General features: G+C 35.9%; 2 protein-coding genes across 15 annotated transcripts; both read right to left on the reverse strand.

Moving 5' to 3' along the window:
- Nucleotides 1–383: 383 nt before the first annotated feature.
- On the reverse strand, nucleotides 384–8,620 carry LOC122292461 (E3 ubiquitin-protein ligase BIG BROTHER). Of its 13 annotated transcripts, XM_043100827.1 has the most exons (9): nucleotides 7,308–8,620; nucleotides 7,048–7,216; nucleotides 5,045–5,222; nucleotides 4,255–4,477; nucleotides 4,058–4,107; nucleotides 3,278–3,322; nucleotides 2,317–2,444; nucleotides 808–916; nucleotides 384–709 (listed from the first exon to the last, which is right to left on the reverse strand). In XM_043100827.1, exons 3-9 carry the CDS (start codon nucleotides 5,183–5,185, stop codon nucleotides 659–661), a joined length of 747 nt encoding a protein of 248 aa, XP_042956761.1. In that variant the 5' UTR covers nucleotides 5,186–5,222; nucleotides 7,048–7,216; nucleotides 7,308–8,620; the 3' UTR covers nucleotides 384–658. The 13 variants fall into 13 exon arrangements, with proteins under 13 accessions (XP_042956761.1, XP_042956764.1, XP_042956760.1 ...); XM_043100830.1 differs by lacking the exons at nucleotides 7,048–7,216; nucleotides 7,308–8,620 and adding an exon at nucleotides 6,914–6,931; XM_043100826.1 differs by lacking the exons at nucleotides 7,048–7,216; nucleotides 7,308–8,620 and adding an exon at nucleotides 5,978–6,262.
- Nucleotides 8,621–8,760: 140 nt separating this feature from the next.
- Nucleotides 8,761–12,550, reverse strand: LOC122292459 (ADP,ATP carrier protein 1, mitochondrial-like). 2 transcript variants are annotated; one of them, XM_043100822.1, is made up of 4 exons: nucleotides 12,395–12,550; nucleotides 10,181–10,689; nucleotides 9,718–10,089; nucleotides 8,761–9,330 (listed from the first exon to the last, which is right to left on the reverse strand). In XM_043100822.1, the coding sequence occupies exons 2-4, from the start codon at nucleotides 10,676–10,678 to the stop codon at nucleotides 9,034–9,036; spliced, it is 1,167 nt and encodes a 388-aa protein (XP_042956756.1). In that variant the 5' UTR covers nucleotides 10,679–10,689; nucleotides 12,395–12,550; the 3' UTR covers nucleotides 8,761–9,033. The 2 variants fall into 2 exon arrangements, with proteins under 2 accessions (XP_042956756.1, XP_042956754.1); XM_043100820.1 differs by having other exon boundaries at nucleotides 10,181–10,704; nucleotides 12,395–12,548.
- Nucleotides 12,551–15,294: the final 2,744 nt, after the last annotated feature.

Consider the following 15,294-nt stretch of genomic DNA (forward strand, 5'->3'; position numbering starts at 1 on the left):
ATTATTTATTACTGCAACAGAAGAAAAATGAAAGAGAGTTTGGAATTGGCAACCCAACCCAACGACCATGCGTTTCATATTTGAAAAACTACCCATTTGGTTCCAAATTATATGAGGTAAATCAATCAAAGTTATGTAAATTTCGAATCAATTGGTTCATAGGAATTAAAAAAATAAAAAAAATCCATTCAATCTATATGCATATAGCATCCAGTATCAGGTAATCAGTCATGCACAATGCATCTACCCTTTTAATCCGTCGTTAGCTGTGGAGCTGCCTGAACCAATCATGATCATCTATGGTTGAAATTGGCACGCACAATCTCATTCAGCTAAGCTCACAAGCAAAGAAGATCGGACCCAACAACTAAATTTGAGACTAGTTAATTCAAATAGAAATCCTCCACTACTTAAAATTATTGTTACAAAATCTAAAATTATCCAAGTTTCTCCGCTGAAAGAACCCTTGTATGAAGTAAGCGGAAGCTACCATATTCCTTAACAAGCCCATGTAGTATACACTCCCCCTCCCCGCCCCCCACAAACTTGGAGAAAAACAAAAACAAAAAAGCTAGTAACAATGGGAAAAAATATATATATGAAATTGATGGAGCATAGAACAACACAGTTCTTTCATCCATTTTTTCGGTTTGATGCATTAACGCCTTGATTCATCGCCAAATACCTCTGTGTTGCAAATTGGGCAAATCTGGCAAATACACAGTAGATAAAGATCAGCCAAGGGCATGAATATTGCAAACCTAGAATTCTGAAAAATAATCAGCTTTTATGAAATCATTTACCGACCTTGTTAATGCTAAGCCATTTGCTGATGCATTCACTATGGTAAACATGCTTGCACGGCAATTTTATTTGCTGATCACCTCTTTTGTACCTCATCTGGCATATAACACATCTGCACCCAAGCAATGCCATTGTGAGCAGTTGAACGGCCATAAATCCAATATTAGAATGTGAGGGGAAAAAACCAATTGAAAAAGAAAATAGTGCATCCAGTAACTACATTCTGAAGTTGCAGAAAAACCTCTAATAACTACAAATAGTAGAAAATGGATAAGCTGAAAGGAATACCACATTGGAGGAGCTTAAGGATGATACTAAGGTCAAAGTTTCTTTGGAAATCAGATTTAGCTTCTTGCAATAAATAGATGGCATCACCTGATCCTCATCCTTGCCTCTTTTAGAAAGAAGGTGATCCCTACTCTATTTTAATCTCAAATCATATTCTAATGTTACTTCTGAAATAGGTACTCATCATGATACCCTATACTGAGTAGTGAGTGTATGTGGTGTATGGGATCTCACATTGCTTGGGAGGGAGAAGGTCTTACTCTTTACAATGGTTCCAATGGGGTTCTAATTGTATCATTGACTAGTCATTTTGGAGTATAGGTCTAGATGTGGCTTGGGCTTCCCTTGGGGCTTTACACCATCCTCCACAATACACTTTTGATGCAATTTCACAAATATGTGCATCCCAACACTTTGTTGCAAATTTATCATTAAAAACAGCCTGAGTATAAACCCATTTGTTTGGCCATGTAATTTCAACAATTTTTACATAAAATTGTTTTCATCAATGATTCTCTACCATATGAAGCATAGTCGCTGGACATTTAGTTACTGTTGCTTCTGGAAAATCAAAACCATGAGATGCAAGTTTAATATTAAAGTCACGAACAGGGGCACAACTATGAGATGCAGCTGATGACACCAGCACCAATATAGCCCCCTAATCAAACAAATTTGCTGATGCTGAACCCAATGATGCATGGCATGGTATAAGAATGAGTTACTGTACTTCACATGTTGAACCAGTAAAATTCCTAGTAATAAATGTCCACACCATGTTATCATCGTTGCACCAGATACCAGACCGGTCAAGCAGAACATCAAGTTCTATGATGTGGTTAATATCAAGTCTAAAAATAATTCGCCATCCATGGACTTACAAAAATTTCTCAAACAATTGCTTCCAACATAATTTTTCTTTTTGGCAAGAAAAGAAGACTCATTTTGGATTAAAAAAAATCTGTTTCCTAACAATGGAAACTCACATATAAAATAGAGGCATATGACAGAAATGTTTATATTACATGACTTCCTGGAACTTCTGGTCAGATACATTCAAATGCAGATAATATTTTTGTTGCCCAGAGCGCGAGAAAACAAATATATACTTAAAATATGAAGACAACTAAAAGAAATGGATAGATGGGTCACACTTGCAAGTTTATTGCTACAGGTGAATGAAAATTGCCATTATTAAACAAAGCATCTTTGGACCAGAATTACCTCTCTCTCAATTTCTTTCTTGAGAAGAAGTTTTTGAATTTGTACTTGGAAGTTGGAAGCAAACTAATAAGATCATGTGAAAGACCTCGACTTTGAGTTCCAACCGCATCACCTAAGTCAAGTAGCTCCTGCAGAACAGAGCACAATTAATGTGGTCCCATTATGATTCCCTAATAATTATCCTACTAAAGAAACATCAACATCCAAAGCACTGACCAAGTTTCATTTCTAATTACATGAACTCATTTTAAACTTATTCCAGGTTTTCAATCATTAATCATACATTTGTTAGGACATCTGCGAACCTTTAAAAGCCTGCCAATGCTCCTAAGTCTTAAAACCAACCCATTGGATTGAACAGGTAACTCTTTATCATATATATCAGCTTTTTGTATAATGATGGGTAATTGTTTATGATGCATCCCACATGTGGGGCATGAGCTACAAAATGATAGCTCAAGAAAGTTATAATGAGGACAACTGAAGAAGCTGATTGAATATCTTATATACATGCTCAAGGGAACGAAAAACAATTAATTCATTTCTTGGATATCGCAAAACTAGCCCCCAATGTGCTTTGTTGATATTAGTCAAGGGTGACTGCTATGTAAATATCAATATTCCTAGTCGCTTTTCGTCTCCTTGATAGCTGGATGTTCTCCATTCAATACTATCCTGATTATCATTCTTTCATCCCTTCATTGGCTTGTGTAAAAGGAGATAGACAATTTTTTGTGGCACACCCAAATTAGTTTAATGCTGAATCTTTCACTTGTTTGGTGTGCGTGTATGTGTATAGGTAGTGGGCTGTGGGCAGGGGAGAGATTTTAGTTGTCTGCTACCCACGCACCCTGCCCTCCGACAAGGAGGTTACTTGACTTGCTCAAATAAAAAAAAAAAAAAAAAAAAAAAGGGAAAACTGCCACATTGTAACTATAATAAGAGGACAATTTATAGCAACCTCGTAAGTCATGTTATCAGGATCAACGTTGTCTTGCCATGTGACCTGCAACAATATACATGGAAGATGAAATGTTTACTTAGCTTTTGGCAACAGGACTGTGAAGATTCTACCCCTAAAGTAGCAGTTGCGATTGAAAAGAAATAAGTACATAGGATTCCAATATAAACAACAGAAATTTATAGAAATGTGATTATTAGTGGGAGAATTCCAATGACAAAGATAGGAAGAGAAGTTGCTGAGAAACTTGGGACGAATATGAATGGTGATGCTGCAAGTAGAGAGGGAGTTAGTTAGCAATGTTAGCTTTTATTTGCTTTGAGAGCCTTAAGAAGGTTATTTGGATGATCCAGAACCCCGACCACTAAAGGCTCATTGCTCCTTATGGGCTACACTACCGCACTCCCCATCAACTTTAATTCCATCTACTTTTAGACCCAAAACCCAACTATTTCTAATGAACCTACTCAATCCCAGACTTCCAGATGGGGAAAAAGCAGGGCATTTGAGCCAGTTTTGGAAGCAACTCCATGCATAAAGACATAATGATTTCAATTTCTTTTTTGGATTGCCTAATGCACAATATATTTTTAGCATTCTGCATGACTGACTGCACATATGCACAGAGATGTGTGAAACTTCTCAAACCCAGATGTAATATGTTAACTGGCACCAGTGAGAAGCAATCATAAAAAAAATAAAAATAAAAACTAAAAAAAATAATTTAAAAAAAAAAATAGAAAGGGGAAAAAAGGCAGAATCAGCAAGCAAGGTTCCAACCTGAGAGCTATTGTTATTATGATGAGTTGGACTGCCTGTAAAAATAAAGGCTAATTGAGTATTAGATTATGAAAGTAACTATCATAATTTTTTTTGATAAATATGAAAGTAACTATCATAATTTATGATCAATGCTTGTAAAATTGAACACAATAGCTACTCTTAAATGAATAAAGACGAGCTTCTCTTGAACTAACATTCTTCAGGAATAGAATGCACACCCATGACTGCATCTCCTTCAGACTGTGAGTCTGTAGATGCATGCTCTTGATTCATTGTTGAAGGGTATTCCCAGGTACCCCTGCTGACCTCCATTCTTGGTAAGTGATCACTTGCCTCATAATGACCATAATAGGTACTCCCCGGAGCAGAAAATCCAAATTTGTAAGAATTCATATTCATCGACCAGTATGCACTTTCCTGAACAGACAGAATATAAGAAAATAACATTTCATAATATTGCAGAAATTTAATTCAACGAGGAAAACACTTACATTATACTATTCATAATCAAATTTACATTCACACTGAAGTAAGTTCTATCAGATAGCGTTCTTCGACACATTTAGAAAAGAACCGCAAATCAAACTTTTCAGAAAACAAATAAATAGAAATGGAGCCATGTGGTTGATTTAAGATAAGCGACCTACAATAGCACGTTCTACCATATGACCATCATCTTCCATTAATTTCAGTGACGCCCTTACTGCATCAACTTTCGTGGGCTTGTGCAAAGAAAGACTCTTTTTTCATTTTCTTTCTCTAAACAATCGTATACTGCCATCCTCACCTATTAATCCTGAATTAAACAATTTATTTCTCAACGTAAAGGACAATAAATGCTTCAGCATGACAACCTACGCCCTCCGTCTATTCAAGAGCAGATTGGGATAGCCGCCACACAGCTAATCACTACCAAACGCATGAACAACCTAATGGGTATAGTTGTCAAGACTGGAAAATAAAAATAAAAAACGAAAAAAATACCTGATCTTGCGTCGGTAAGGTATGACCATAATTGATCGGTACATGTGTGAGGCCTTCAAAGAAGTTCATGAAACTTTCCGTAACCGTGTAAGGAAAACCAGTGTTTATGTAATGTACCTCCATTTGCCCATTCCCATTCATATTTAATCACTATACAGACTCCAATTCACAAAACAAGCTGCAAATTACCATAAAATACAAGCATGTCAACTGTATACTTAGTCACGTAAAGCTCACAAAAATAAATAATAATAATAATAATAATAATAAAAAGGAAACAAACTAAATAATGGAATTTAAAAGCAAAAAAAAAAAAAACTATCCTACATGAATAGGCTCTCGGATTTGAAGATGTATAATAAATAGGTATAACTATTAGCGGATCTATCTAATTCTTGAGGTTCCACATGGCAATTTGCAGAAATGCAGCATCATTAACAGCTTTCTTCAGTTCCCTACATAACTTAACATACAAAAAAAAAAAAAATGTTTTTTATCCTTCAATCTCCTATTGGTCTCTGAGAAAATGGAGGAGAGGAAAGGGAAACAGAACCAACACTAAATACAGCACAAAATTCATAAGTTTCCGTTCAGTTTTCACCGCAACCTAACAGCAGGTAGCAGAAACAATTCGAAAACGGTTTCCTTCACCAAAAGTTCTCAGCAAAGTTGCCATGGGAGAATTTCATCATTCATTTACAAAAAAATATAACATAAACTCCAGATGTTTCTTGCGTTTGTTTCTCACATTTTCTCCAGTTTTCTCAGCAAACATTCTCTTGGAGAAGAAATGTTAGAATCGCAGAAAAGAAACAACAAATGAACACAAGTTGGAAATTCAGGGAACTCTTCTGCAATTAGAACCATCAAATTTCAGCTATGAAAAGTAAAAACAAGAAATGAAACTCATTCGCAGAGAGAGAGAGAGCGGACATTTCTTAGTAATGGAGCTTAGAAAACAGACAATGGAGAGGTCTCCCCGTGTGAATCAGAGAGAGAGAGAGAGAGAGTGTGTGTGTGTTTTTGTAATGTGTGAAAATGAAAGGAAATGGCCCAAATGGGTTTTCCAGTTTCTTCTCTCTCTCTCTCTCTCCTCCTGCAGCTTATAAGTCATAATATAAGAAAAGGCCAAATTTACCAGCTTTAACCAAAACGGCGACGTTTGGTAACCAACAAATTTTGTATATTATCTATTTAATAATTTATTTAGTAGGAGAGTAACTACTGAAAGAAAACAAAATTAATCTAAATTTTGAATTAACTGGGTATTTTAAACTATCATGAATCATTTGAAGGAACATATATTTTCTTAATAAATTAATGGAGAATATAAATATTTCAGATGATAAACATTGAGTTAGGTCTCTCAAATAAATAAATATTTGTATACAGAATAGAGGGAGGAGGGGGAGGTCTGTGGCTGTGGCAGTGGCAGAAGCAGCCGCATTTACAATAAATTTATCACTACACAATCCCTCACGAACAGCTGTATAGGCTTCAAGATTTATGATCCCTACGACCACAAAGAGTACAACCATAACACTACTACTACTACATAAGATAAAGGTTAATTAATGGAAAAAGTTGTTGACATTTTTGGGTTTGTTTCAAAATTCCAACTTCTTTTGTAAATTCACATTCTATATTATCTATATATAAATATATATTATTTTCTATATTTCGTGATATTTCAAAACCTTGGATCTTAGATGTTGTTTGTTAGGGGGGAAAATAATGGCGTGAGGACTGTGTATTAATTGCTGCCTTCACATTTCTTAAGCATGCCATCCGAAAGTAGGTTTTTCTTTTTCCTATAGTGCATATGTATAATCAATTATAGTTGAAGATGGATAACCAGAACCAACTGACTTTGTATGATTGCAGTTGAGCTTAGTTGAGAAGTGACTTAGTCAATGCAAAGGTCTTTTAGGGTCCAAATTAGGTAAAATCCTCATTTGGGTGAAGCTATTTGCTTTACAGAGTGGTTGGACACTTGCATGCACCTCTGTTTTGAAACCCCATGGAAACTTGACTATTGATATGGATCCCACGAGAATATCGTGACATTGTACTTCATCTTGATCACGATCCAATTCTTTGTTTATCCTTCTTCTTCTTCTTCTTTTCTGTTTACTTTTTTCCTTCATACATAAATGCATACAACAAATAGACCTGAATAGATGAAAAATACCCAGCAAATAAAAATAAAATAAAGTTATCATGTCACTCTACGTAATAGAATTCAGGAATAAAGATGAATTACCCGGTGATAAAGCTATGGATGAATGCTACGGTCATGAGTTACATGGGACCAAAGTAGACCTTGTTTGCAAGCAAGGAATTCATCTTTCCAACCTAATTATGTTCCATGTACACATGTATTATTCAGTAGAGAGAGAGAGAGAGAGATGATGTGGAACTTTAAAAAGCTGGTCAAAAATTAACGAAAGGAAGGGAATAGGCATCTCGTGGATGCAAGGTAGTGTGGCGCTGCAGCAGCAATTATTCTAAAGAGAGATTTGTTCTGAGTCAACTTCATAAAGTGGGATTAGTGAAATGATACTGATCTTGTGTTGGCAGGGTGAGGATGAGCACCACCATTTCTCATTGATTGCAACCCTGATCTTGAGAATGTGTGATCCAGCTATACCGTCTGATTAGTAGACCTCATCTTCTTGCTTAGTCGTGTTCGTGCAGCAATCTAATAAATATATGCCATTCCAGACAAGATCCAAGAAGAAAACATGAGGGTCCATTAATATTTGAACATAGAAAAGGTAATATAAGGGGAATAAAATAAGATTGATTCAACTTTACGCGCGATCCCAACCTAATTACTTATGTTTGGCTTCTTTTTCCTATGGTTTCGTAAGGGACCAAACAAAGAACAAGACTTTAGTTAGACAACTTGAAATACAGGTTATTGAAAATCATCATGATGTTGTTAATATAAATCTCTCAATCTTCATAACGACATATTATGTCCATGCTCCATAACATATAGATGTCTAGATTGACCACAAATTCACTTCTATCTCAATGCACATAGACCTCTTTAATTTGTTATCACGGGACCTATTAACTCTTAGATAAGCTGCTTAACATCTTAATTAAACTCTATTGTTTTTCTTTCCAAGGACGAAACCCAAAAACTAAAGAAGCATCTCTCCTTGGAAGTTTTGAGTTCCAACTCCAAATCATCACTCTCCCCCTGAACAGGCTACAAGGGGCAGGAGCAGGGATGAACTTAGGCCGTAAAGATAATGAACGACCGGCTGACCAAACCTGTTCCGGTGGATCGGATGGGATGCACCACTAATTCTCACTTCTGCACCAACCCAACAGCTAATGCAGTTTATTTTTCGACCGTAGCAGCCTTCCCGACCATGCATTCGGCCCTCTTCCAACATGAACACATTAAGGACCTCTCAAGTCATCGCTACTATAAAACTGAACCACAGCATTCCCCAGATCCACCAAACCAGCAAGTTTGCTCTTGATTTCCGTCCTAAATACATGTCACCCCAGGATCAATCGCATGGGAAGAGCACGTACCATTCTTAGAAAGTGAATAACAAGCACTTCCAAAGAGCACATACCAAGAGCTCCCAAATCTCCGAAGATCCAATGGATATTGAATAAATCAACACATTGCACGACAAATTTCACCATTGCTCTGGGCAAAAGAGACTGCTCCAGCAATGAAGAAAATTCTCTTTCTCCAAAAACACCAATACATATATAAAATTATCCTTAAATCATAGAACTGAAACTCCAACAAGTAAAGGGCATTGATAGCCACCCCGATAAATCAGGTTATGTAGGATCAAAATCCATCCAAAACTAAAAATTGGGTTTGGGATTTCATTTAACTCCCTCTAAATCTGAATTATTTGAACAAAACTTTGCCGGAATAAGTTATTGGAACTCAAAAAGATTTTCATCACCATCTAAAGCTAAACAGCACAGGCAGGTAAGTATACCCTTGATTAACCACCACCAGATCCGTATTTCTTCCCGAACATAATCAGCTGTAACTTGTCATAACCAGCAAGGACACCAGCACCAGCAACAGCACGGAGGATGTTTGCACCAGCACCCTTGAAGAGAGACTTGGCACCCTCATTCTTCAGGATCTGAGAAAAAGCATCCAGCGAGCTCTTGTACTTGACAGCTTCACCAGAGGTCATCATCATTCTTCTACGAACAGTGTCAATAGGATAGGATGCAAGACCAGCACCATTGGTGATGAGCCAACCGAGGGCAAAGCTAGCAAAAAAGCTATCCTGTAATCACCAAAAAATGAGAGCAATATGTCATGAAAAAATGGTAAAAAAACTCAAGAGTCAAGTGAGGTCCAACACTTGATAAAAAAACATTGCTCATGGACTGTCCTTCCAAAAGAAAACAAAGAAATATCTTCACGCTCAAAACTTATCTGGACTTTTCGCAGCAAGAGGCTCAGAGAAATTTTCAATGACACCCATAAAGTTCATGCAACATTGTAGTAATACTAACACAACTTCTTCTTTTTCTTTTATTAGTTAGTAATACCAACACAACTTCATTTATCAGATAACAAGCATGTAGAAAAAAGCATCAATACATGGCCCACACAAATAATAATTAAATCCCAATGAAGTGATGTTAAAAGAACAAAGAAGTATGCCAACCTGCAAACCTCCGGTAAGGACAACAGGCTTCAATGAATCATACATTCCAAAGTAAAGACCGCGGTACACGATGATACCAACACATGAAATGTTGAATCCACGGTAGAGACCAGCAAGACCATCAGATTTCAATGTCTTTCTGTAGACATCAACCAGCCCATTAAATTGCCTCTCTCCTCCCTTTTTCGCTGCCTTTGCATCATTGGCCAGACGGGTTCGAGCATAGTCCAGGGAGTAAACAAAGAGGAGGGATGAGGCACCAGCAGCACCACCTGATGCCAAGTTACCAGCAAACCATTTCCAGTAACCATCCTTGTCTTTCTTGAAGTTGAAAAGCCTCTTGAAGTAATCCTTGAAAGCAAAGTTCAAGGCCTGGTGCCAGTTTCAGAGTGAAATCTAGCATTAGAAGCTTGATAAACAGAACTTTACCAGACTAAAAGTAAAAAAGAATAAAACCACTAACCTGAGTAGGGAAGTAACGTATGACATTAGCAGTGTTACCTCTCCATAATGAACCAAAACCCTCCTCTTTAATTGTTCGCTTGAAACAATCACCAATACCCTTGTATGGTTCAGACAGCCTCCCAGTTTTGATCATCTCATCCTGGTTCTGGATAAGAAGTTTAACGCGCTCAATTGGAGCAGCAGCTGTTTTTGATACAGCAGCAGAGACTCCACCCATAAGGAAATCAATGAGAAAGTTTCCCTTCGGTTTCTCTGAAGCGGCTGGGACAAAAATTGGGGAAGCAACATATAGATCAGTGGTAGCTCTACATGCTGGCATTGTGGGATACTGAAATGCTGCATTAGAGTAGTTCCCAAATGTGGCATGCCTTTGGTACAGAGCTGACTGATGGAAACCGCGGTTATAACCCCGAACATCTGTGCAAAGGTCAGCACGAAGATGGAGCTGGCCAGCGGCCTTCTGAAAAACTGTGGGCTGTTGAACCCGATCAGCCATTTTTACTAAATCTGCAAGGATACACACTTCAATGTAAAAAATGGTTAATATTACAATAAATGAAATGTGACAATGAATAGCTAAGGCTAGCTATGAATAGTACTGGTTCACCATAAAATAAAAAATCAATAATAACAAAGAAACTGAAATCACGACCCATACAGAAGGCACTAAAACTCTACTTACGAATTCAATCAATATATAACAAGAACAATATTTGCAGAAGAATGCCAGAATAAGAGAGCAGCAGCCATGCACCATGCGAACAAAAAATCTTACTTCCCTTTTCAGTTACACATACAGACAAAAAAGCCACAATATGCAATAAAAATAGACAAAAAGAAAAACCAGAAAAAGAATCGTCAATAAAATGCCTTTCGAACAAAGGATGGTTAAAAGCAAAAAGTGCATGAATTTTTTTTAAAAAAAAAGTACAGCTAAGATATGATAAAAAGGGACAAAAAGAAAAACAAGAGATTGAATCATCAATAGAATGATAACATTATAGCCTTTCGAACAAAGGAAGGTGAAAACAGAAAAACTGACTGGAAAAGTAAAAATATTTACATTGCGGCAATATTTGATATGCAGTCTTTCTATCAATCAATTGATTTGAAAACTCCAAAACATTTAGCCATTCCTAGAAGACGACACTTGAATAATCGAGTCCAAAGACTATTTTGATGTAAGTGTCCTGACTACAGCTAAAACTGTAGAAAGCAGTGCATGGGATGATAAGTAGTGTAATGAATTGATCATCCACAATCACATAGCACATTCCATTCCTTAGTTGGAAAAATATGCTCCCATGGAATAAGATTAAGCGGAACAGAATTGACTGCATCATGCCATAACCATTTGACAATACACAAGTATAAACTTGAACACATCAATCCCATGAATATTAACTACAATCAAAATTGAAGTCAGTACACCTCTAAGATGTGCAACACACCAGAATAGCCCAAAACAGTAAATGATCCACTGATAAATTTCTGTTTCATCCAACAATTAACGATTTGCTTATAAGAGGCTAAAACCAGTAGTTATCTTCGGCATACATTTCCCGTATCCAAAGTTCAAAAGACAAAAAGATTTGCAAAGATCAATGATAATATAGAAAGTTTAAAAAAATAAAAATAAAAATAAAAATTGGGTGGACTCAACAAAATCCAAAGCCTTTCCCTAGCAAACTGTATTGTCAGTCAACTTCATTGCTACAAAAATAAAGCTGTTCAAAATATATAGGCGCCGCATCAAACTATTGACAGAAGAAGATAATCCTTCAGCGAAATTATGAAGTCGAACTACATATAGATAACACACCGGATTATGCAAAGTAGACTAAAATCAGTACAGATCTGACCTATTGAAGTCGAGTACAATGATAATAAAATCGAAATGAATTGCGAGATATAAAAATGAAAATAAAAAATAAAAATCAGACGCTCGAACAAAACAAAGAAAACGAACAGATCTAAGAATCCAGATAATTTCATCGAAAAAATCCACAAAAAAAAAAACAAAGAAATCAGATCTAACGCGCGGATTATAAAAAGGTTCTACCTTCGTAGTCCGGATGAAATCTGAGCCAGAAATGAAATTTAAAATAAAAAAACAAATACACAAAAAATACAGATCTATAATAAATATTCGGGATACATCCGATGTGAAAGAAACGTACAAAAAATAATTCCTTGGTTTTTTTTAATATACCTTTTAAGAGGAGTCTCCGCCTTTCGCTGTGCAGTGAAAAAGAGAGTGGGTATGCGAAAGGATGGGAGAGAAGACCGAAGAAATAGGAAGAGAGGGTTTGTGTTTTGTGTGGTGGAGACTCGAGAGAGCGAGGCTTTGGAAAGAGCGTAAGGAAATGGTCACTTTTTATTGGCTCTTTGTGGGATGGGCCCTGTATTGAGCGTTTCAGTACGGTGTTAGTGCCGTTATCGGCCCAGCTTCTTTTTGGACCCCTTCTTCGCCGTTATCGGGCAATGAAGGAAAATCCATGTCTGTATTAATGGGCCTCCAGTGCTATTTCTCGCGTGCCAGAAATAACGGGCCATGTTTCAAGAACCATGACCACCGATTTCTAATGGGCCTTGGCCTCGAGTGTATCATTGGTTTGCGAACATACAGATCACCTCCTTGATATCAAGGATATATATGAGCAGGGCCTTAAGGTATGGGCTTTGTGTCTCACCGAGTTTTTCCCATTGAGCTGCACAGTCCTTTGGTATATGGGCAGGGCCTTTTGGACCCAGTGTCCCCACATCACACACATGAAAACTTACCATTTTCGATGTCATTTCAAGATTTAGCAAATGTGTAATATATGAAAATAAGTACCATTTAGAGCATCTTCATCTGGCCTTACATCAGTCCCTTATCTTTATATTTGGAAGAAATATTTAAGATTTTTACATAAAATCTTTCTTCATCCGGATCCCTAAATTGCAGTCTAATTTTAGGAACGCTACAGTAAATATTCATATATGGAGATTCACTGTACATCTCCATCCCAATTTCGCCCCAACGGTTTTGGAGCTCGACCCGTGAGATCTTCTCCCTTCCTTCCCCGCAACACAGCACCTGCACCTCTCTTCACCTAAATCAAAGGTGAATCATCTCAAATATTGCCCCGATTTATTATTTTTGCATTTAGATTTTTGGTTTCTCATTCTTGCATGTATTTGGAATTTTTTTTTTCCTCTTGATTGGTTCCTGTGTTGATTTTGGTGTTACTGTTATGGTTTTCTGCCTCTTGTATTTCTATCGACGTTCCTGTTGTGGTTTTCTAGTTCCTATGTTTCTATCGGCGCCAGATGTGAGTGTTTCTTGCTTCTGTAACTGAACATTTTGGCTTCAAAATCTTAAAGGCACCTGTATAATTTTTACAAAATTTTAGACTTAATGTGTATATAAATCTGCTCTACTGTTTTTTCTTATCTGTTTAATGATGAAAAATGGTGGTAAAGGCTTTTTCCTTCTTTGCTTCTCATGGTCACACACATTCCTTTCGGTTATTTTTCACTTCCATAAAGTTTCTTTTGCTGTGAGTTTCAAATCTACAATCTAGGAAATGTAAGAATTTCTCATATTTGAAAAAAAGATAATAAAATAAAAGAGTTAGTAGTTAAAATTATAAATGGAAGAGAGAGAAAAATGTAATAAAAAAATAGAGAAATATTATTTAATATAATAGAAATAGGGATGGAGAATGAGATATAAGAGGTTTTTAAAATATGAATAAAATTTGAGAAAATATAATTTTGAGTTAAAAGAATAAAAATAGGGATGAAAAATTGGACGAGAATTGTCGTTTTCTGAGGTTCGTTTTCTTTAACTCCTTCCTATAGTAGACGATTTCAATCATCCTCTTGTACTTCCTTTTTTATTTATTTTTTTTCTTCCTCCCAACCTTTTCACAATTTTGGATGGGGATATAAAGGTCAATGAATTGATCAGACGAAAAGGTTGTTTTTCCATTCATTTATTCATTTACACATGTAGAGAAGTTGAAGCCAACTTCTTCCAGATCAAATACTGCAGCTACAGTAGTAGTCCCTCCAATATTGTTTGTATTCTTTTGTAGTCTTCTGTATAATGGTGTCTTTCTCGAAAGTCGAAACCCTGGCCCGGGCTTAATTTTATGTGCTGGCTTGCAGCAGCCACATACGTTACTGTATATATGCTTTCCTAATTAATGTAAGACTTGTTTGGTTTTATAAAAATTTTTATCTTATTTTATTTTATATCATTATTCTAAAATTTTTAAATTTTTATATAAAATAATATAAATAATTTAATTTTTTTAAATTTTAAAATAAAAATAATATTAAATAAATATATTATAACAATATTTTATTTAATTTTTAACTTTTATTCTAACTAATCTCATCTCATCTGTAAAAATAAAAGAAATCATGTTTATATAATAAATTGAAATGAGATGAATTGAGATGAAAGTTAAAAATTAAATAAAATATTATCATAATATTATTTTTTAATATTATATTATTGTGTTAAAATTTAAAATAATTAAATTATTTATTATATTTTATATAAAAATTTAAAAAAATTATAACAATTAAATGATAAAACAGTTACTTTATCCAAAGGGGGTGTTAACGTCGGCCAGACAGAACATGTTCACGAAGCTGGCTAGATAGCTAGGCAACCGGCCTTCTTGGAATAATTCCTCTTATGCTAGCTCGATCGTAGCTAGCAAGCACCTGCACCAATTCCTTCCTGGCATATATAACGCTAGCTTCTCCTTGCTCGTGCTGTCATTGGTTTCCAAATGAATAAATAATTTATATTAATTAGTGATGAGGTGACTACTACTTCACGTCAAAGAAAGAAATGAATGGAAATTTGGACTCGCAGGGAATCACTTCGCAAATGTCATATTGCAGACAAAGGAGTCTTAGTTTAGTATTCTCTGCTGGCTAGCTATATCTTCATGGATAAATTAAATAAAAAAAGAGTAGATAATGTATCGATCTATTGATATCAGAGTGATGGGTTGTGCATGTGGCCAATTAATTGCCACTATTGACCATTCAATTTAAGGCACGATGGCTTGTTTTTTAGCGTTTGTTATTTGAATTTGGTTCATG

The sequence above is a fragment of the Carya illinoinensis genome, chromosome 13, assembly GCF_018687715.1.
Source record: "Carya illinoinensis cultivar Pawnee chromosome 13, C.illinoinensisPawnee_v1, whole genome shotgun sequence".
In the NCBI taxonomy this organism is placed as follows: Eukaryota; Viridiplantae; Streptophyta; class Magnoliopsida; order Fagales; family Juglandaceae; genus Carya; species Carya illinoinensis.